The 18,028-nt window shown below is 38.4% G+C and overlaps 5 protein-coding genes, 2 long non-coding RNA genes and 1 other non-coding gene across 18 annotated transcripts; 5 read left to right on the forward strand and 3 right to left on the reverse strand.

The window, feature by feature from the left end:
* The first annotated feature begins 149 nt into the window (after positions 1-149).
* Positions 150-736, forward strand: AT4G07395. Its single transcript, NR_142138.1, has one exon. It is a non-coding gene; the product is annotated as an other RNA (long non-coding RNA).
* On the forward strand, positions 392-1,654 carry AT4G03125. Its single transcript, NR_144025.1, has 2 exons — positions 392-579; positions 1,301-1,654. It is a non-coding gene; the product is annotated as an uncharacterized misc_RNA (transcript).
* A 257-nt stretch (positions 1,655-1,911) lies between these two features.
* Positions 1,912-3,128, reverse strand: CBF1 (C-repeat/DRE binding factor 1). The gene has a single exon (NM_118681.4). The coding sequence runs from the start codon at positions 2,692-2,694 to the stop codon at positions 2,053-2,055; it is 642 nt and encodes a 213-aa protein (NP_567721.1). The 5' UTR covers positions 2,695-3,128; the 3' UTR covers positions 1,912-2,052.
* A 1,501-nt stretch (positions 3,129-4,629) lies between these two features.
* On the forward strand, positions 4,630-7,616 carry RS40 (arginine/serine-rich splicing factor 35; the record flags this gene model as incomplete). 8 transcript variants are annotated; one of them, NM_001084978.3, is made up of 7 exons in its annotated part: positions 4,630-4,809; positions 5,295-5,405; positions 5,732-5,988; positions 6,188-6,300; positions 6,389-6,630; positions 6,704-7,261; positions 7,342-7,572. In NM_001084978.3, exons 3-7 carry the CDS (start codon positions 5,982-5,984, stop codon positions 7,373-7,375), a joined length of 954 nt encoding a protein of 317 aa, NP_001078447.1. In that variant the 5' UTR covers positions 4,630-4,809; positions 5,295-5,405; positions 5,732-5,981. The 8 variants fall into 8 exon arrangements, with proteins under 8 accessions (NP_001078447.1, NP_194280.1, NP_001320063.1 ...); NM_001203908.1 differs by lacking the exon at positions 5,732-5,988 and adding an exon at positions 4,897-4,963 and having other exon boundaries at positions 4,730-4,809; positions 7,342-7,616; NM_118682.4 differs by lacking the exon at positions 5,732-5,988.
* AT4G25510 (uncharacterized protein) lies at positions 7,575-8,326 on the reverse strand (the record flags this gene model as incomplete). Its single annotated transcript, NM_118683.2, has 2 exons — positions 7,780-8,326; positions 7,575-7,635 (listed from the first exon to the last, which is right to left on the reverse strand). Exons 1-2 carry the CDS (start codon positions 8,166-8,168, stop codon positions 7,575-7,577), a joined length of 450 nt encoding a protein of 149 aa, NP_194281.1. The 5' UTR covers positions 8,169-8,326.
* Positions 7,713-8,326, forward strand: AT4G07405. 3 transcript variants are annotated; one of them, NR_142141.1, is made up of 2 exons: positions 7,713-8,024; positions 8,129-8,326. It is a non-coding gene; the product is annotated as an other RNA (long non-coding RNA). The 3 variants fall into 3 exon arrangements; NR_142139.1 differs by having other exon boundaries at positions 8,204-8,326; NR_142140.1 differs by having other exon boundaries at positions 7,713-8,326.
* A 24-nt stretch (positions 8,327-8,350) lies between these two features.
* On the forward strand, positions 8,351-11,935 carry SLK3 (SEUSS-like 3; the record flags this gene model as incomplete). The annotated part of the gene is made up of 9 exons (NM_148375.6): positions 8,351-8,881; positions 8,964-9,095; positions 9,261-9,309; positions 9,484-9,698; positions 9,833-9,901; positions 10,163-10,263; positions 10,398-10,491; positions 10,577-10,646; positions 10,799-11,935. 9 exons carry the CDS (start codon positions 8,351-8,353, stop codon positions 11,593-11,595), a joined length of 2,058 nt encoding a protein of 685 aa, NP_680741.5. The 3' UTR covers positions 11,596-11,935.
* A 353-nt stretch (positions 11,936-12,288) lies between these two features.
* On the reverse strand, positions 12,289-16,603 carry SLK1 (SEUSS-like 1). 2 transcript variants are annotated; one of them, NM_118684.9, is made up of 10 exons: positions 16,243-16,603; positions 15,321-16,035; positions 15,113-15,244; positions 14,899-14,947; positions 14,524-14,738; positions 14,354-14,422; positions 13,992-14,092; positions 13,806-13,899; positions 13,654-13,723; positions 12,289-13,483 (listed from the first exon to the last, which is right to left on the reverse strand). In NM_118684.9, exons 2-10 carry the CDS (start codon positions 15,933-15,935, stop codon positions 12,582-12,584), a joined length of 2,247 nt encoding a protein of 748 aa, NP_194282.2. In that variant the 5' UTR covers positions 15,936-16,035; positions 16,243-16,603; the 3' UTR covers positions 12,289-12,581. The 2 variants fall into 2 exon arrangements, with proteins under 2 accessions (NP_194282.2, NP_001320064.1); NM_001341749.1 differs by having other exon boundaries at positions 15,321-16,603.
* Between the last annotated feature and the right edge of the window lie 1,425 nt (positions 16,604-18,028).

The raw sequence follows: 18,028 nt of genomic DNA on the forward strand, positions 1-18,028 counted from the left end.
CATTATACATATAAAATAAATAATCAAATATTATTGGTTTAGAGTTATAAAAAATTGTTAATCACAAAAATGATGATTGAGAATTTAACAAAAAGTTGTTTTTTTAATATGTATAAAAAATTTAGAATTTAGATCAATTAGAAGCATGCAGTTGTAATTGTAGATCGGATCGCGAAACGAGTCTGAAACCTAATTTTGATCACATAAAAGTAGTTAATTATATTTAATATTTTCTACCATCATGCATTAACAAATGGTGGGGTGTGTTAGATTTATGAGACAAAATAGTAAAAGGTTTGAGTATATGACAAAAAGAAAATGTAATAAAAGAACATATTACATTAAGTTGATCACAATCTCAACGCCCTCTCTCTCACTCGAAACTCTTTTCTCTCTTTTCTCTCCAGCCAGCGCACTTCCTTCTCACTCAAAGAAGTTTCTCTTCTTCATGTATTCTCTCATTTCCTTCAACCACCACGTCCTTAGTCATATGATTCTCTATTCTTTAGCTACCTCTTCCCCACCTTCCCTTGACGAAAATTCTTGCATAATTCATAATTAGAAGAATTTCCTCCCAAGGTACTCGTGCTAACCCTTTTGATCACATACTTTCTTTTGATCACATACGTATTTATTTGACCCATTTGAATGTTCTACATCCATCATGATTTTTTTTGTTTTACGGTATGCAATCTAAAATCATGTGTTCTCCATCCATTCGCTACTGATTTAATCATTATCTGAGTTTTTCAACAAAAAGAACACAATTTATAAACATAGACAACCATGATTAGTTTCGGAAGTCAAAATAAAAAGCATGTTAATCAATTGTCTTTTATCTCGTATCCCCAATTTTACTTCTCAAAGTACTAAAATAGTCTAAAAACAATCATACGTACGTAATAAGAAAATAATTTACTTCCTGCTGTGTTTAAACAAAACTTCTATGAGATGTAAAAAAAGAAAAAGAGTCTACGATGGATGATCAAGCGTAATTGCTTTGTTACGTCTAAAAGGTGTTTAACAAAACTATAGCGCAGAAAATAATCAGTTTAATTAACTAAACAAAAACATGTTAGTGGATTAAGCCAAGAATTAGTCCGATAGAACTATAAAATCTACAAAATATCTCAAATCTCAATAATACGTATATAATATCTCAATAATACCTATATAATATCTCAACTCCAATCAGAAAGCTAAATAAAATATCAGCATAAGTTATATTCGCTTCCAAAAAAAGTCTGCCTCGTTACCTACCTCTCACACTCAAGTCTCTCACGTTATTTGAGATATTTAGGAGAAGCAAGACGACAACGAGAAGAAAAAAGAGTGGGTATGGTCAAGAAAAAGACAAATTATGATTTTAGTGGAAAATAGAAAGTAAAGAGTGAAGTGACGCGACACGTGGTACGAGACTCCACAGCGAGCCACGTAAGGGGGGACAAAGAAGAGAAGGTATGGACAATGGTTTCCGCGGTCGAGCCACGCTTTCAGAATTCTGATTGGCACTGGGTTATCTTGTGGAACCCATCTGAAAGATATTTTTGGTTGTCGTACGGATTTGTTTATTTCGGGTTTGTTGAATTAGTTTGTTTCGGTTTTATACACTATTTTAGGAAACTTTTTTTTATATTCTTTATAGTGAACTGGGCTGAATTTTTTTGGTTGCTAGATTCGAGACGAGCCAATTTATGTAATATTTTGTGGCTTTCTGTTGCTAAATTGTAAGATCTGTAACTTACATGAGATAGAATAAAATAATGTAATGCAGGTTTTGTGGCATATTTACAAACATCATCCACGTGTAATGATCTGTCCACATATTTTGCCTTGAAAGCAACTACAATATGACTTTTAATATCTTTTTTGTTAAATATTTGACTTTTAACTTATGTGAAGCAAAGAAGTAGAAAACGATTTGTTTTGTATTGAATTATTTTCCACTCGTTTCTACAACAATAAAATAAAATAAAATGAAGGAACCATTCTAAAAAAAGGAACTAGAATATTTTCAAACTATAGTACAAAAATGGAAACGACTATCGAATATTAGTAACTCCAAAGCGACACGTCACCATCTCCTTCGCCGTCATAATTATGATTCCATTGAACAGACGGCGGCGGTAAAAGCATGCCTTCAGCCATATTATCCAACAAAGTCGGCATCCCAAACATTGTCTCCTCATCCATATAAAACGCACCTTCGCTCTGTTCCGGTGTATAAATAGCTTCCACCATCGTCTCCTCCATGTCCAGGCCATGATTCGTGGTCGTCGTATCACACGTCTCATCTTGAAAAGCCAACGCCGCTTCAGCAGCCGCTTTTTGGATATCCTTGGCGCATGTTGACTCCGGGATTCGTAGCCGCCAAGCCGAGTCAGCGAAGTTGAGACATGCTGATCGGCCACGGAGGGCTAATGCAGCGACGTCGTGAGCACGAGCTGCCATCTCAGCGGTTTGGAAAGTCCCGAGCCAAATCCTGGTTTTCTTGTTTGGCTCTCTCACTTCAGAAACCCACTTACCGGAGTTTCTTTGACGAACTCCTCTGTAAATTGGGTGACGAGTCTCACGAAACTTCTTACGGCCCGCCGGTTTCTTCGGACAACTCGTGGCCAACGTCGGACAATAATCTCCGCCTTGAGGCTCGTAATCGGAGCCAAACATTTCAGAAAAAGCTGAAAATGAGTTCATTGATCAGAGTACTCTGTTTCAAGAAACTGGATAAGGTTTAAGTAGTACGTAGTTACTAGAGTTCTCAGTCTTTTTGGATTAATAAAAGATAGTATATCTGTCTTGGTAAAGCTATTTATATCTCTCTCTCTTTTTTTTCTTTTCAGGTAGATTCTTTTTCAAGTGTGTAGTTAGTATAAAAAGTGAGAGTGAGAATTGGTGTTTATATTGGCCGGAGGAGAGATAACGGATATGTGGGGAGCACACGGAGTTTTTGTCTCTGTGAATGACACGTGTATAGTACATAGCGAAGCAATCCCACGATGTTCCACTCGCTGTCTGACGTGTGTCCTTTGACCCTTGTAAAGAGACTTTTGACTCTTCACTCGTTAACCTTTATGAGTTCTTTAAATTCTATCGAGTGTGTGCCTGTGTGGTTGGCTGGCTGCTGTTGTTACAATCGTTTTTAAATTCCTATGAATAAACAAATTGTCATTAATTGTCACCCGTCTATAACATAATAGACATAAATATCTCTGTGAAATGATATTTTAAATACTCATGTAGTATTTGTATTGGAAGTAGATGTCCTAATATTTAACCAAAAATAATACTACAATATAGAAAAGCTTGATTTTTTAAAAAAATTAATCAGATTTGGTAATGGATAATTATCAATTTCGATGGACGGTTAAAAATGAGTCATAAATGCATATGATGAACAAAATTATTCAGTTTAAACAAACTATAACCAAAAACATGTAAATGGACCAGGACAGGACTAAGCGAAGGATTAGACCAATACAAAATAGCAAGTTATCTTGAATCCCAATAATTCCCACAAAATATCTCAATCTCAATAATAGCTATATTGTATTGACAAAAAAAAGGTATAAAAAATCTTCACAATAAGATATGCATGAAATATATTCGCTGACAAAAATATCTCTCTCGTTACCTCTCGCTCTCACGTTATTGACATTTAGGAGAAAAGAAGACACAACAAAGAGGGAAAAAAAGAGTGGTAAGGTGAAGAAAACAACAAAATTGGCTTTAGTGGAAAATAGAAAGTAAAGCTTGAGAGTGACGTATGGGGCCAGTGAAGGCTGGTGGGGAAGGTAGGGACAGTGTTTCCGCGGCCGAACCACGGGTTTAGAGGATTTTGACGTCCCCACGCATTATCTTGTGGAACCCATCTTTCTGTTTTTGGAAAATCGTACGGACGTTCGTTTTTGAATTATTTGCTGAATCGGGTTGTTTGGGTTTCTACTCTGTTTTGGGATTCTTCAGTGGATTGGACTGGATCTTTTGTAGCTTTTTGTTGGTAGATTTGAGACGCCTCTATTTTATGAATATCTTAATAGCTTTTTGTTGCATATTCAAGCGAGATAAGAAGATAATTGAGGCTTTATGGCATATTTGAAAAGTCGAAACTCGTTCTCATTCCACGTGTGATGATATGTTCGTGGCCACATATCATTCGGCCTTGAAAGCAACTACTAAACTCTTAACATAAGTGAAGCAATCCAATGAAGAGGAAAACAATTTATTTAATTAATTGTAATATATAAATATACACATTTCTTTATAACAACAATTATTAAACTTACTAACAAACTCATATGTTTCATCGAATCCAAAACTTGACATGTGGGATCTTGAGAGTGTTAAGTTGCAAGACTTTTTAAAAACTTGTATGCATTATTCATTGTGTAGATGTTATGTGATACATGTTCTAGTTCTATTAATCAGTATATTCTAATCAAAATTAAAAAATCTAATATTTGTTTGTCTTCATAATCTGTTATTGTTTTGTTTTTTTAGAAAGCAGCTTCAATTTTGTTTACTTGTTGGGCTTCTTATAATTTGTTTAACATATAGGCCCAATACTCCTAAAAAGTAGACGTTCTCGACTTCTCGTCCTTCAGACAAAATAAGAAAGTCAAAATGTGTTCTGAAAAAAATATCTTTGAAACTAAAAAGAAAAGAAAATAAAATAAAAATCCAAATGATCTCTCTTGCCTTCTTTATCTAAATCGTACCTAACTCTGTTTTCAGTTTCACCTATCTCTCGACGCGAGCTTCTTCTTCTTCTAGGGCTTCCACGCGACTACGCCTGCCAAAATCATTCTACAGGTAAATTGATGCAGTTTATTCACTCTCTATATCGTCGTGGTTCTCATCTCCTTCTTCCTTCTTTTTTTTTTGGTTGGTGAAAAGTAGAACAAGAGAATTGGTCCATCTCGTTTTTTATAAGTTGAATCTCATCAGAGCCTTCTTTGTTTTTCTGGTATGAAAGATTCATGCTTTCGTGGATTGTTCTCGTTTTCTCTATCTTGTGAATGATATTCAGATCTAACTGTAGTTAGATTAGATCTGTTGCATTGTACTTTTGATTCTAATACTGTCTAGTTCAGTTCCTAGATTTAACTGATTTGGAGCTCGAATAGATGAGTTTCAAGTCCTAATTTACTGCAAAACAATTCGATTTAGTGTGAGGGCTCTAGTTTTTAGTGTTAAAAGTTTTCATCTTGGTGACAAATTAGTTGTGATATTCGTGTTTAAATTATCATTTAAGGAAGTCTCATGAATCTTTTTTACTATTGTGGTTGTCTATACAGGAAGCATGAAGCCAGTCTTCTGTGGGAACTTTGAGTATGATGCGCGCGAAGGTGACCTGGAACGACTATTCAGGAAATACGGCAAGGTTGAGAGGGTTGATATGAAAGCTGGTGAGCCTTTTTTTTCTTTCTTTCTTTCTTCTGCCTCTTACTACTCTGTCTTTGTGGTTAACCTGAATGAATTATAATAAGCAGTATTGTTATCCACTAAGTACAATGAAAAAGCGAAATTCAAATGCATTTCATGAAATCCACTCTCGTCTTCATTCCATCCACGAGAAGGCTCTGGTGGACTATCTCCCTTTGGAAGGAGTACTAAACATTGACCACATTCACCTGGCCACCTGATGCAGCCTGCTTGAACTTTGGAAAGTACTTCAGAGGAATAAGATTTTTAGAAAAAAAATTAGTGTAAAACCGCATTTTCTTTGACGCAGGATGTGTTTGATAATCTTGGGACGCCTATACTCACACCTGGCCATGAATGGACCATAGGGAAATCCATCTCTTATCCCTCAAAATCAGTCACTTTCCATCCGCATTAGCACTGCCATCTTAATTGCATTTCATTCCTCATCACTTTGCACACTTGGACATGCCTCTGCAATGGAGAAGGCTCTCTATTTTCATTCATATCCCCGTCTGACTTCCACATTTTCAGTTGTTCCTTGACATATTAATTCCATAATGCAAGGTCTGTAACTGCTTCACTGGTCATTTGGAGTTTTTTTAAGGTTCTAGGAATGTTCAAAATTTAATATGTTCTAGGAGTTAAGTTAGGCGTTGAAGGAGGGAGGACAGTGTTCGTGTATGTTGAAGGTTCTTAATCTGGTCCACTTCCTCACTGTTAATGTACTCAGATCTTTGCTTTTGGCTTTTTCTTTTTTCTCCAGGGTTTGCTTTTGTATACATGGAAGATGAAAGGGATGCGGAAGATGCCATCCGAGCACTTGACCGCTTTGAATTTGGGCGTAAGGGACGCAGACTTCGTGTTGAATGGACAAAGGTAGGATACTTACCCCAGGATTTATTTCTTTCCAGACTTAGTTATGAGGTTTGAAATACTGATAACATAAATGGTTCTGTGTATATAGAGTGAACGTGGAGGTGATAAAAGATCTGGTGGTGGTTCAAGGAGATCCTCATCCAGCATGAGACCTTCCAAGACTCTCTTTGTGATTAACTTTGATGCGGATAATACTAGGACCCGGGATCTAGAGAAACACTTTGAGCCGTATGGAAAGATCGTAAACGTTAGGATCAGGAGGAATTTTGCATTTATCCAGTACGAGGCACAAGAGGATGCCACCAGAGCATTGGATGCTTCAAATAACAGGTTTGTTCTGTCCATTTTAGTATCTAATCACTTTCCTTTCTTAGACTCACGTTTCATCTGTGTTTTCATTCAGTAAGCTGATGGATAAGGTGATCTCGGTGGAGTATGCTGTGAAGGATGATGATGCTAGAGGAAATGGACACAGTCCTGAAAGACGCCGTGATAGGTCACCTGAAAGGAGAAGGCGATCACCTAGTCCTTACAAAAGAGAAAGAGGAAGCCCTGATTATGGCCGAGGAGCTAGTCCTGTTGCTGCCTACAGAAAGGAAAGGACCAGTCCTGACTATGGTCGAAGACGTAGCCCAAGTCCTTACAAGAAATCAAGACGTGGCAGTCCCGAGTATGGTCGTGACCGCAGAGGCAATGATAGCCCTCGCAGGAGGGAGAGAGTCGCAAGCCCTACTAAGTACAGCCGCAGTCCCAACAACAAGAGAGAGAGGATGAGCCCTAATCACAGCCCGTTCAAGAAGGAGAGTCCGAGAAATGGGGTTGGTGAAGTTGAAAGTCCCATTGAAAGGAGAGAGAGATCGAGGTCTAGCCCCGAGAATGGCCAAGTTGAAAGCCCTGGGTCAATAGGAAGAAGAGACAGTGATGGTGGGTATGATGGTGCAGAGAGCCCAATGCAGAAGAGGTTAGATTCTGAAATAGGTCGATACTTGTTTATATATTATTGATGACATGAATCGTAAACCATTTCTCTTGTTGTTGCAGCCGGTCTCCTCGTTCGCCACCAGCTGACGAGTGATAAGAGTGGATCCACAATCTCTATCAAAGTAGGATGTTGTAACTGTTTGTAGTCAACAACGCTATGTCGTCGTGATTAGTTTTTGTCGTTTGGTTTTTGATAGATTCGAACTCGGATCACTTTTATTGTCGGATTGAAAAACTTATGTCAAGTTACTACATTTCCGTTTTTTTTTATCACCTCTCAGTTTGAACCCCAATCATGTAATGCTTTCCCGTGACAATAAGATGCGAACCTCAAAACATCTTGCATCGAAACACCTTGAGAGTGACAAAATCGAACGCATCGTTAAGTAACTTAAATGGTACGCCGAAATTATGGAAGGCAAGAACGGTTCTATTGACTTAATTGGGTCTAAAAACTACTCTAAACGCCTCTTGTCAACGTTCGAACTAGTCCCTAACCTTTGACTCAAATATAAATATTGGCTACAAATAGACTTATAGTTCTGCCTACATTGGTCGTCTGCTTTAGTATATTTGTTACCAAGTAAAATGCTGCTGTAGAGTTTAATGATCTCTTTGTCTACTGGGTTTCTCCAATTTTCTGATCGTTGGGATTCGTGCAAGTCGAGAGAGTCTACTTGGTTGAAACTTTCTGGGTTTTGATTTGAGTTGCCCATTGGATTTGAAGTTTTAGTCTTTTGTTGGTAAGTTTTACCCTTTGAGATATGCTCGTCTGATAGTATAGGGCTTTCGAGTGTTATGAAAAATTCGCCTTTTCGTCTTCTGATTTGGTTTTCATTTCCTTCAGCTAAATCTTCGTAATACTTGGATCCTGAATGATTAATCATAGCTAGAATCCGTTTGGCTTTGTTATTTGGGTCAGAGATTCTGAGAGGACGCTTTAAAGAGTCAAGCTTTTCATTCCTCTGAATCCGTCCTTGTATTGGACGTCTTGATCTCTGTATGCTCTCCTGGAGCTATCGAATCGAGTTTCTCATTGACTGATGCTCTTGGTTCCGAAGCTGTATATATGCAGAGGAGCAGTGGCATCAATAATCTGCATATCCCGACTTCGCCAATGTCTTTCTCTTCGAATGGCATTAACCTGCCTGGATCAATGGTTCTTGATGGATCTCCTTCAATGCAACACTTACCTCAGCAGCAGCAGCGGCAACTACTAGAACAGCAAGCAGGACAAGGTTCAGTTCCAATGAGGGAAAACAGTTATTCCCATGTAGATAAGAAACTGAGATTAGAAGTGAAGCAAGAAGACTTGTTGCAGCAGCAGATTTTACAGCAGTTGATCCAGCGCCAGGACCCCACGGGAAGAAATCCGCAGATGCAAGCTTTGCTTCAGCAGCAGAGAGTGAGGCAACATCAGCAGATGCTTCAATCCATGTCACCCTCTCAGAGACTCCAACTTCAGAAACAGCAGCAGCTGAGACAGCAGTTACAGCAACAAGGAACCCAACAGATTTCTCCTAATGTACGTCCTTATGAAGTTGGCGTCTGTGCTCGGAAATTGATGATGTACTTGTATCATCTGCAGCAACGGCCTGCTGTAAGCTAATACTAACCTATGGACTTCTAGTTATTTTATCACATCTATTCAAGTTCTCCCATCACTGATACCTTTTCTGTAGGAAAATTGCATTACTTATTGGAGGAAATTTGTGGCAGAATACTTCTCACCTCGTGCAAAGCAGAGGTTGTGCTTGTCACAGTACGAAAGTGTTGGGCACCATGCCCTTGGCATGTTTCCACAGGCAGCTCCGGTCAGTATCGTCTTTGCTCTGTGTGTTTTGGTCTGTTATGATATCTGTGTTCTGCATCAGCATATCTTTAGCTATACACATCTTTACTCCACCTGTACTATTTATGAATTTCACTTCACTGATTTTTTAATGAATAAGTTCATCATCTTCTCATTCTGTTTATAGGATATGTGGCAGTGTGATCTTTGCGGCACTAAGTCTGGAAAGGGATTTGGTAAGATAGTTGCAAATTTCTTGTTTTTACTTGTATTTCTGTGCCTTTACTTGAGCACAATGAAGCAGCTTACACATGCTAATTGCTCTCTCTTTATTGTTTAAAACTTTGATAATCGTATTAAAAAGTCTTCCGTCAAAATAGTAGCTAAAGTGTCATCTTTTCGTTCCGCAGAGGCTACTTTTGATGTGCTAGCCAGACTTATTGAAATAAAATTTGCAAGTGGCATCATTGATGAGCTCTTATATCTTGACCACCCACGAGAAAACAGATTTCCCAATGGACTGATGATGCTAGAATATAGAAAAGCAGTTCAGGAAACTGTACACGAGCAGTTTCGTGTTGTTCGTGAGGGCCATCTTCGTATCATATTCTCTCCAGATCTGAAGGTATCTAGAAAAATTCCCTGGTTAAAAATGTGTGACTTTCTTCCAATTTTCTTTTGCCCTGCCTATTTACCGAAAATATCTAGCAATCACCAGTGTGCTAATGCTTACCTAATCTTGACTGTGTTTCTTTCTAGATACTGTCTTGGGAGTTTTGTGCTCGGCGTCATGAAGAGCTTCTTCTTCGCAGGCTTATTGCTCCGCAGGTCCTATTCTAATTGCGTAGCCCTTGCGTTAACTATTAGGAGCATAAGATTTTACAAAAACCGTTTGTGGTCAACTGTATAAATCTGTTTCCTTAAACCCTTATGAAATGAGGATATCTCAGAATTTATGAAACCGTTTGTGACTATTTCCCTAAACAGTCTGTATGAATTAGAGCAAATAGTTTGTAAATCTACTTCAGAACAGACATATGCTGCAATGGTTTTGGGAAGTGTATTGAAAACTTATTATTGGTTATGCAGGTGAACCAGTTGCTTCAGGTTGCTCAGAAATGCCAGAGCACGATTTCTGAGAGTGGTTCACAGGGAGTTTCTCAGCAGGATATACAGTCAAACAGTAACATGTAAGTTAATCCCTAACACTAAATTTACCTTTGTACATCCAATTTGGTGGATGCCAACTATTCTTTTATTTGTATATGTTCTGGCTTTTGTCTCTAGTGCTCTATATCATTTCCGGTGCTAATTTATGTGTCAGGGTCTTGGGAGCAGGGAGGCAGCTGGCAAAGTTCATGGAATTACAGTCGCTCAATGATCTTGGCTATCCAAAAAGATATATCAGAACTCTACAGGTACTCATTAGCTCCTTTCCTTGTTGTTACTTTTGTATCTGTAGCCTTTGGAAGTCATGATAGAGTAACTCGTTGCGAGTGACAGATATCTGAAGTAGTCAAGAGCATGAAGGATCTGATGAATTTCACTGGCGAGCACAAAGTCGGCCCTCTCGGTAAGTCTAGAATTCCCATCTACAACATTCTTCTTGAATGAGACCCAAAACGAGGTTGCCCCTCTGGTGTAGGATTTCTGTAACTCTCCGATTTAAAGGCTTTGTATTTGATATGATTAACCTTTTGAAGCCTACTTATGTCCCTTATGCAGAGGGGTTAAAACAGCTTCTGGAACAGACGGCGACAGTGAAGCTTCAGAGACAGAAAATGCAAGAGATGGAGCAGTTTGGGAATAGTGGAGCAATGAGTGGGCCAGCTCAAGCTCAAATGACTTTATCTTCAGGAACGATGAGCGGTTCAACTGCCAACAACAACTCCAATAATCACCATCAAATTGTTGGTCGTGGAGCTATGAATGGGTCACCTCAAGCCACAGCAGCTCTGACCAACTACCAAAGCATGCTTATAAGGCAAAATGCTATGAATAACCAAAACTCAAATACGGGCAACCAAGAGGGGTTCTCGAGTCAGAACCCAACGCTGAACTCAAACCAGAGTCCATCTTCTTCATCGCAGCAGAGGGAGAACTTAGCTACAAGTGGATTTCCCAGCTCTCCTCAAATGCAACAGCAGCAGCACATCCTGAATGGCACTCCCAACATGCTTCCGCAGAATCATCCTCATCAGTTGCAATCGCCACATTCACATGGTAACACTCAGGAGCAGCAGATGCTTCATCAGCTGTTGCAGGAGATGACTGAAAATGGAGCGAGTGTGGAACAGCAACAGGCCTTTCCGGGTCAAAGTGGTAGCAATAATAACACCGAGAGAAACACAACTGCCTCTACTTCCAATATCTCAGGAGGAGGCCGAGTTCCAAGCCGCATCAATAGTTTTAAAGCATCTTCAAACAACAACCTTCCTTTTTCAGAAGATATATCGGTTACGGACCATGATTTCTCAGAAGATGGCTTCTTCAACAACAGTGATATCTATGGTGGCTTGTAATATCCAAACAACAGATGCATTGGTACTTTGACTAACACAGTGAAAGAGAGTGTAGGCTTATTGTTCTCATTTAGGTTGGTTTGGTCTTTCATCTTTGTATAGAAACCTCAGTGATATGAGAGACCAAAGGAGTTTGTGATTTGCTGTAACCTACGGTCTACCGACCCATAGACACTAGATTTTTGTTTTTGTTTTTTGTTTCTCTGCCCTTTTAGTGATAGTGGGGTGAAATCTTAGATTATGATTTCTGCTAACACACTATGAAGTAATCATATTCTTTGTTTTTGCTTTTACTTTGATAACGATCTGTTAATAGAAAAGCATCTTAAGTTGCTCATCCTTTAACGGATTTCAAATAGTAATATTTGTTTACATTTTTCCTTAAGCATCTTACTTGTATGTTTTGTTTTCTTATCTTTAACAAAAAAATGAACCCTCTGATATATGCCAGTAAACATCTTAATCTGAGTTCTATATTTGCATATCTACTTACCATTGTGTGTTCAAAAGAGATTCCTTATATTTTGATATCCATAACGTCAAATCAACAAAACCAAAGAGTTTTACTTTGGTTATTCGCAAATTTTTTGGTACAAGTCTTTTAATCCAGTATCTGCTAAATCATTTGGTTTCAAAGCTAAATCGAGACCATAGTATTATTACTATGTGCAAACCGTAAAAGGAGTGACTCAAGAAGCCTTTATATAAACAAACTGTTATCAAAGTAAAAGCATAAAACTAAATAAGATTACTTGAAAGTGTCTGCAGAAGTTATCTAAGATTTAATCTTACTATCTCTAAAAGGGGAAATGAAGATGCTTAAAAGTTCCTATAGATAAGTTACAACAAATCACAAATTCCTTCATTGGCCGGCCTCATATCTCTTTGGTTTCTATACAAAGACCAACCTAAATGAGAAAAATAAGCCCTAAATTCTCTTTCACTGTGTTAAGTCAAAGTAACAATGCCTGCGTTCTGTGGGAATATTACAAGCCACCATAGATATCATTGTTGTTGAAGAAGCCATCTTCTGAGAAATCATGGTCTGTGATCGATATATCTTCTGAAAAATGAAGGTTGTTGTTCGAGGCTGCTTTAAAACTGTTGTTTCGACTTGGAGCTCGGCCTCCTCCTGAGATGTTGGAAGTAGAGGCAGTTGTGTTTCTCTCTGCGTTACTGTTGCTACCACTTTGACCCGAAAAGGCTTGTTGCTGTTGCACACTCCCTCCATTTTCAGACATCTCCTGCAACAGCTGATGAAGCATCTGCTGCTCCGGAGTGTTACCATGTGAATGTGGTGATTGTAACTGATGAGGATGATTCTGCGGAAGTATGTTGGTAGGGCCATTCATGGTGCGCTGCTGCTGTTGCATTTGAGGAGAGTTGGGAAATCCACCTGTAACTAAGTTATGCCTCTGCTGGGATGAAGAAGATGGACTCTGGTTTGAGTTTGGGGTTGGGTTCTGACTCGAGAACCCCTCTTGTTTACCCGTATTTGAGTTTGGGTTATTCATAGCATTTTGCCTCATAAGCATGCTTTGGTAGTTGGTCAGAGCTGCTGCGGCTTGAGCAGAGCCATTCATAGCTCCACGACCAACAATTTGATTGTGATTATTGGAGTTGTTGTTGGCAGTTGCGCCGCTCACCGTTCCTGAAGATATCACCATTTGACCTTCAGCTGGCCCACTCATAGCTCCACGACCAACAATTTGATGGTGATTATTGGTGTTATTGCCCGTTGAGCCATTCATCGTTCCTGAAGTTAACACCATTTGAGCTTGAACTGGCCCATTTATAGCTCCATTATTCCCAAACTGCTCCATCTCTTGCATTTTCTGTTTCTGTAGCTTCACTGTCACCGTCTGTTCCAAAAGCCGTTTCAACCCCTCTACATAAATGACATAAGCAGGTATCATAACATTCAGATTCAGTCAGAACATTTTCACCAGGAGAGTTACAACGACCAGTACATATTTCAAGTAAAAGGTGCACCAGAGGGGAAACCTGGTTTTGGATCTCATTCAAGAAGAATATTGTGGATGGAAATTGTATACTTACCAATAGGACCGATTTTTTGCTCGCCAGTGAAATTCATCAGATCCTTCATGCTCTTGACAACTTCAGATATCTGTCACTCGCATGCCTCAATATTAGGACTTCTTACGACTTCATATACAACAGTAACAGTAAGGAAAGGAGCAAAGGAATACCTGCAGAGTCCTGATATATCTTTTTGGATAGCCAAGATCATTCAGCGACTGTAGTTCCATGAACTTTGCCAGTTGCCGTCCTGCTCCCAAGACCCTGATACACAAAATGGCACCCAGCAATGATAAAAAGCACTAGAAACAAATGCCAGAGTATCGACAATAAAAGAATAATGTGCATTAACTTACATGTTACTATTTGACTGTAAATCCTGCTGAGAAACCCCCTCTGACCCACTCTCTGAGATCGTGCTCTGGCATTTCTGTGCAACCTGAAGCAATTGGTTCACCTGCATGACCAATAAATAAGATTTTAGTACACTTCTTAGCACCGTTGCAGCATCTGTAAACATCTGTTCTGAAGTAAAATAACAGACTTTGTGCTCTATTCATAGGAAACCAGAAGATAAGCTACACAGAAACCGGGTATTAGCTATCCTCAATTTCATAACAAGGGTTTAAGGAAACAAAGTCATACAGTTGACCACAAACATTTTATGTAAAGTCTTAAGTTCCAATTAATAAACGCAAGGGTCGTGCCATTAGAATACCTGTGGAGCAATAAGTCTGCGAAGAAGAAGCTCTTCATGACGCCGAGCGCAAAACTCCCAAGAAAGTATCTAGATAGAAGCAAAGTCAAGATTAACTAAGCATTAGCATACTGGTGCCTGATTTTTTCATCGCTTTACACAATTTGGAACCAGAGAATTGTTCTAGATACCTTCAAATCTTGAGAAAATATGATGCGAAGATGGCCCTCACGGACAACACGAAACTGCTCGTGTACAGTTTCCTGAACTGCTTTTCTATATTCTAACATCATCAGTCCATTGGGAAATCTGTTTTCTCGAGGGTGATCCAGATATAACAGCTCATCAATAATACCACTTGCAAATTTGATTTCAATTAGTCTGGCAAGCACATCAAACGTTGCCTCTGCGGATTAACACGAGAAGTGACAGTTAGCTACTATTTTGACTTAATAGTTATAAACAATAAAAAGAGACCAATTAGCATGTGTAAGTTGCTTCATTGTGCTCAAGTGAAGGCACAGATATATAAGTACACACAAGAATGAAATTTGCAACTAACTTACCAAATCCCTTTCCAGACTTGGTGCCGCAAAGATCACACTGCCACATATCCTGCAAACACAATGAGAAGATGATGGACTTATCAATTGAGAAATCAATGAAGTGAAATTCATAAATAGTACAGGTGGAGAAACCGTGTGTATGGCTAAAGATACAGGGATGCAGAACACTGATATCATAAAAAATCAAAACACCCAGAGCTAAAAATAAACTGACCGGAGCTGCCTGTGGGAACATGCCAAGCGCATGGTGCCCAGCACTTTCGTACTGTGACAAGCACAATCTCTGCTTTGCACGAGGTGAAAAGTATTCTGCCACAAATTTCCTCCAATAGGTAATGCAATTTTCCTAGAAAAGAGGTATCAGCGATGGGTGCATAGATGTGATGAAATAACTGGAAGTCCATAGGTTAGGATTAGCTTACAGCAGGCCGTTGCTGCAGATGATACAAGTACATCATCAATTTCCGAGCACAGACGCCAACTTCATAAGGACGTACATTAGGAGGAATCTGTTGGGTTCCTTGTTGCTGTAACTGCTGTCTCAGCTGCTGCTGTTGCTGAAGTTGGAGTCTCTGAGAGGGTGACATGGATTGAAGCATCTGCTGATGTTGCCTCAGTCTCTGCTGCTGAAGCAAAGCTTGCATCTGCGGATTCCTCCCCGTGGGGTCCTGACGCTGGATCAACTGCTGTAAAATCTGCTGCTGCAACATATCTTCTTGCTTCACTTCTAATCTGGGTTTCTTATCCACATGGGAATAATTGTTCTCCCTCATTGGAACAGAACCTTGTCCTGTTTGCTGTTGTAGTAGTTGCTGCTGCTGCTGCTGAGGTAAGTGTTGCATTGAAGCAGCAGAGCCATCAAGAACCAATGAACCCGGTATGTTAACGCTATTCGAGGAGAAAGACATCGGTGATGTTGGGATACGCATATTATTATTGATGCCACTGCTCCTCTGCATATTTAGAGCTTCCGTGCCAACAGCATCAGTCAATGAGAAACTCGATTCAACAGCTCCCGAGACCACCGTTCTGTTCATGCCCCACCCACGAGAGCAGATAACAGATCAAGCCGTCCAAATACAAGGACTGATTCAGCGGAATGAAAAGCTTGAAACTTTAAACCCTTCCTTTCAGAATCTGAGCAAATAACAAAGCCAAACGGATCCTAAGCAGCTATGGTATACTTTCACCAATCAAACTAAGATGGTTAATCATTCAGGATCCAAGAATTACAAATATTTAGCTGAAGGAAATGAAAACCAAATCAAAGATTGGTAGGCTAATAATCAGAAGCCCTAATTATCAGAAGAGCAAATTCAACATCTCAAAAAGGATAGAACTTACCAACAAAGACTAAAACTTCAAATCCAATCGGCGAACTCAAATCAAAACCCAGAAACTGAAATCGACTTGGGAGTTGCACAAATCCCAAAAATCAGAAATTTGGAAGAAACTCAGTAGAGAGGGAAATTAATACTTTACAGCAGCATTCATGGAAGAAAAAATATCGGCAATGAAAAAAAAAGAGATTTTATTTTTGAGTTCACAAATATTTTACGCAAACATAACAAAATCTAATTTCTCAAGCCAAAAAAAAAGGGTATACAGTAGTACAATAGTCAAAAGCTAGGGACAGTAACAAAAATACTAACCTGAAATTGATAAGAGAATTTTGGAAAAATGGAAGAAAAAAACAATCACAAATTAAGACCTAGTTGTGGAAAAAAAAAACTCTTGATTTATTAACTATAAAATAGCTCCAAATCTTTGACCAAAAAACATACATATAGTATAACCGGTAATAACCGACTGTACCGGTCAACTAGCTCTAAGCGTCACCGACCTCGTGGATCAAACGACACCGACACGTGCTGATGTCTTAGTAGATCTCGTAATAGAAGTGGGACCATAGTTACGTGGCACCATATGAATCGTTCGATCAGATGCAAATCTCCTACCACAAAGAGATAGATAGATAGTTAGTTGTAACTAGGATAAGATAAACATTTTTTTTCATCGAGTTATTGCAATGATTTTTCTCTAAAGTGTAAAATTCTACAAAGATACAATAAAACATCTTAGGCCAATGAATTGAATTATTTGTTATACATATACAGTATACAATTATATGGAGATAAATTTTAGTATCTCTACTCAAATTAGACAATTTGTCTACAATATTGTTATGTGTCATAAACTCGTCCACAACACACAACATTCATCCATTAGGTCCCAATGATCAAAAGTATAGTAGTAAAAAGTAAATCATTGTGGCGACACTTTTTTTCGTCTCAGCCATTTCGAGCTTACTCTGCACATGCTATACATCAACCGCTTCCTAAAACCTACAATTATAAGGTATTAATTTCATAGCTCACAACAAAAGGAACAAAATACATCTTTAAATTCTACAAAAATAAATCTAGAGTTACAACTTCAACCGAGAAAGTCTATCAATGCATATTTCCATTTAAAGTGTGACCTGTCATTGTTAAAAGTTTATTATTGTTGAATAAATTTAGTTAACAATTTCGTTTATCTGTTTTTAATATTATGGGAAGGAGTCATTTTTCACTAAGCATATAGATTTTCTAATGAGTATCCCTATATATATATATATATATTAAACTTCTTTTTTCGGTCAATACAATTTTATAATCTTTCATTTTTTCTATCATTTCATATCATTGTAACTATAAATTTTCGTAAATAGACCTTTAGTGTTAATACAATAGATTTTTATTAATTTTATATCGGATTTTGTTTAAAAAAGAAAAACCATAGGATGGATGATGATTGGTACTTATAAGATTGTAATTGGGTATTTTTGGATTGTTACCACCATTACAAAGCTATTAACAGAGATTGAAGATATCACACAATGAGAGCGCCACAGCTTCAGCAACGTCCCATGCAGCTGATGTGCCTTCGCCTTTCTCTTCCTCATCTGCGCTTATAAATAAGGCAAAGCAACTAGAAAAGATTAAAACCAAAACCAAAACAAAAAACTAGTTAAGACCCTGATTTTGTTTCATAGGTACATACACTTTTCAACATTGATTTTTGTTGTTAAAAATAAAATCCATGTGAAGGTTCTCATCATATACCGAAAGAATGGGAAATTTGAAAA

The sequence above is a fragment of the Arabidopsis thaliana genome, chromosome 4, assembly GCF_000001735.4.
Source record: "Arabidopsis thaliana chromosome 4, partial sequence".
Lineage (NCBI taxonomy): Eukaryota > Viridiplantae > Streptophyta > Magnoliopsida > Brassicales > Brassicaceae > Arabidopsis > Arabidopsis thaliana.

Coding starts and splice junctions, on each gene's coding strand:
- CBF1 (NM_118681.4), bottom strand. CDS start 2,694: ATGAACTCATTTTCAGCTTTTTCTGAAATGTTTGGCTCCGATTACGAG.
- SLK1 (NM_118684.9), bottom strand. CDS start 15,935: ATGAACAGAACGGTGGTCTCGGGAGCTGTTGAATCGAGTTTCTCATTG. Junction 14,948..15,112: donor TGTTCCCACAGGCAGCTCCG/GTCAGTTTATTT, acceptor TTGTGTTTGCAG/GATATGTGGCAGTGTGATCT. Junction 13,724..13,805: donor GATATATCAGGACTCTGCAG/GTATTCCTTTGC, acceptor TGCGAGTGACAG/ATATCTGAAGTTGTCAAGAG.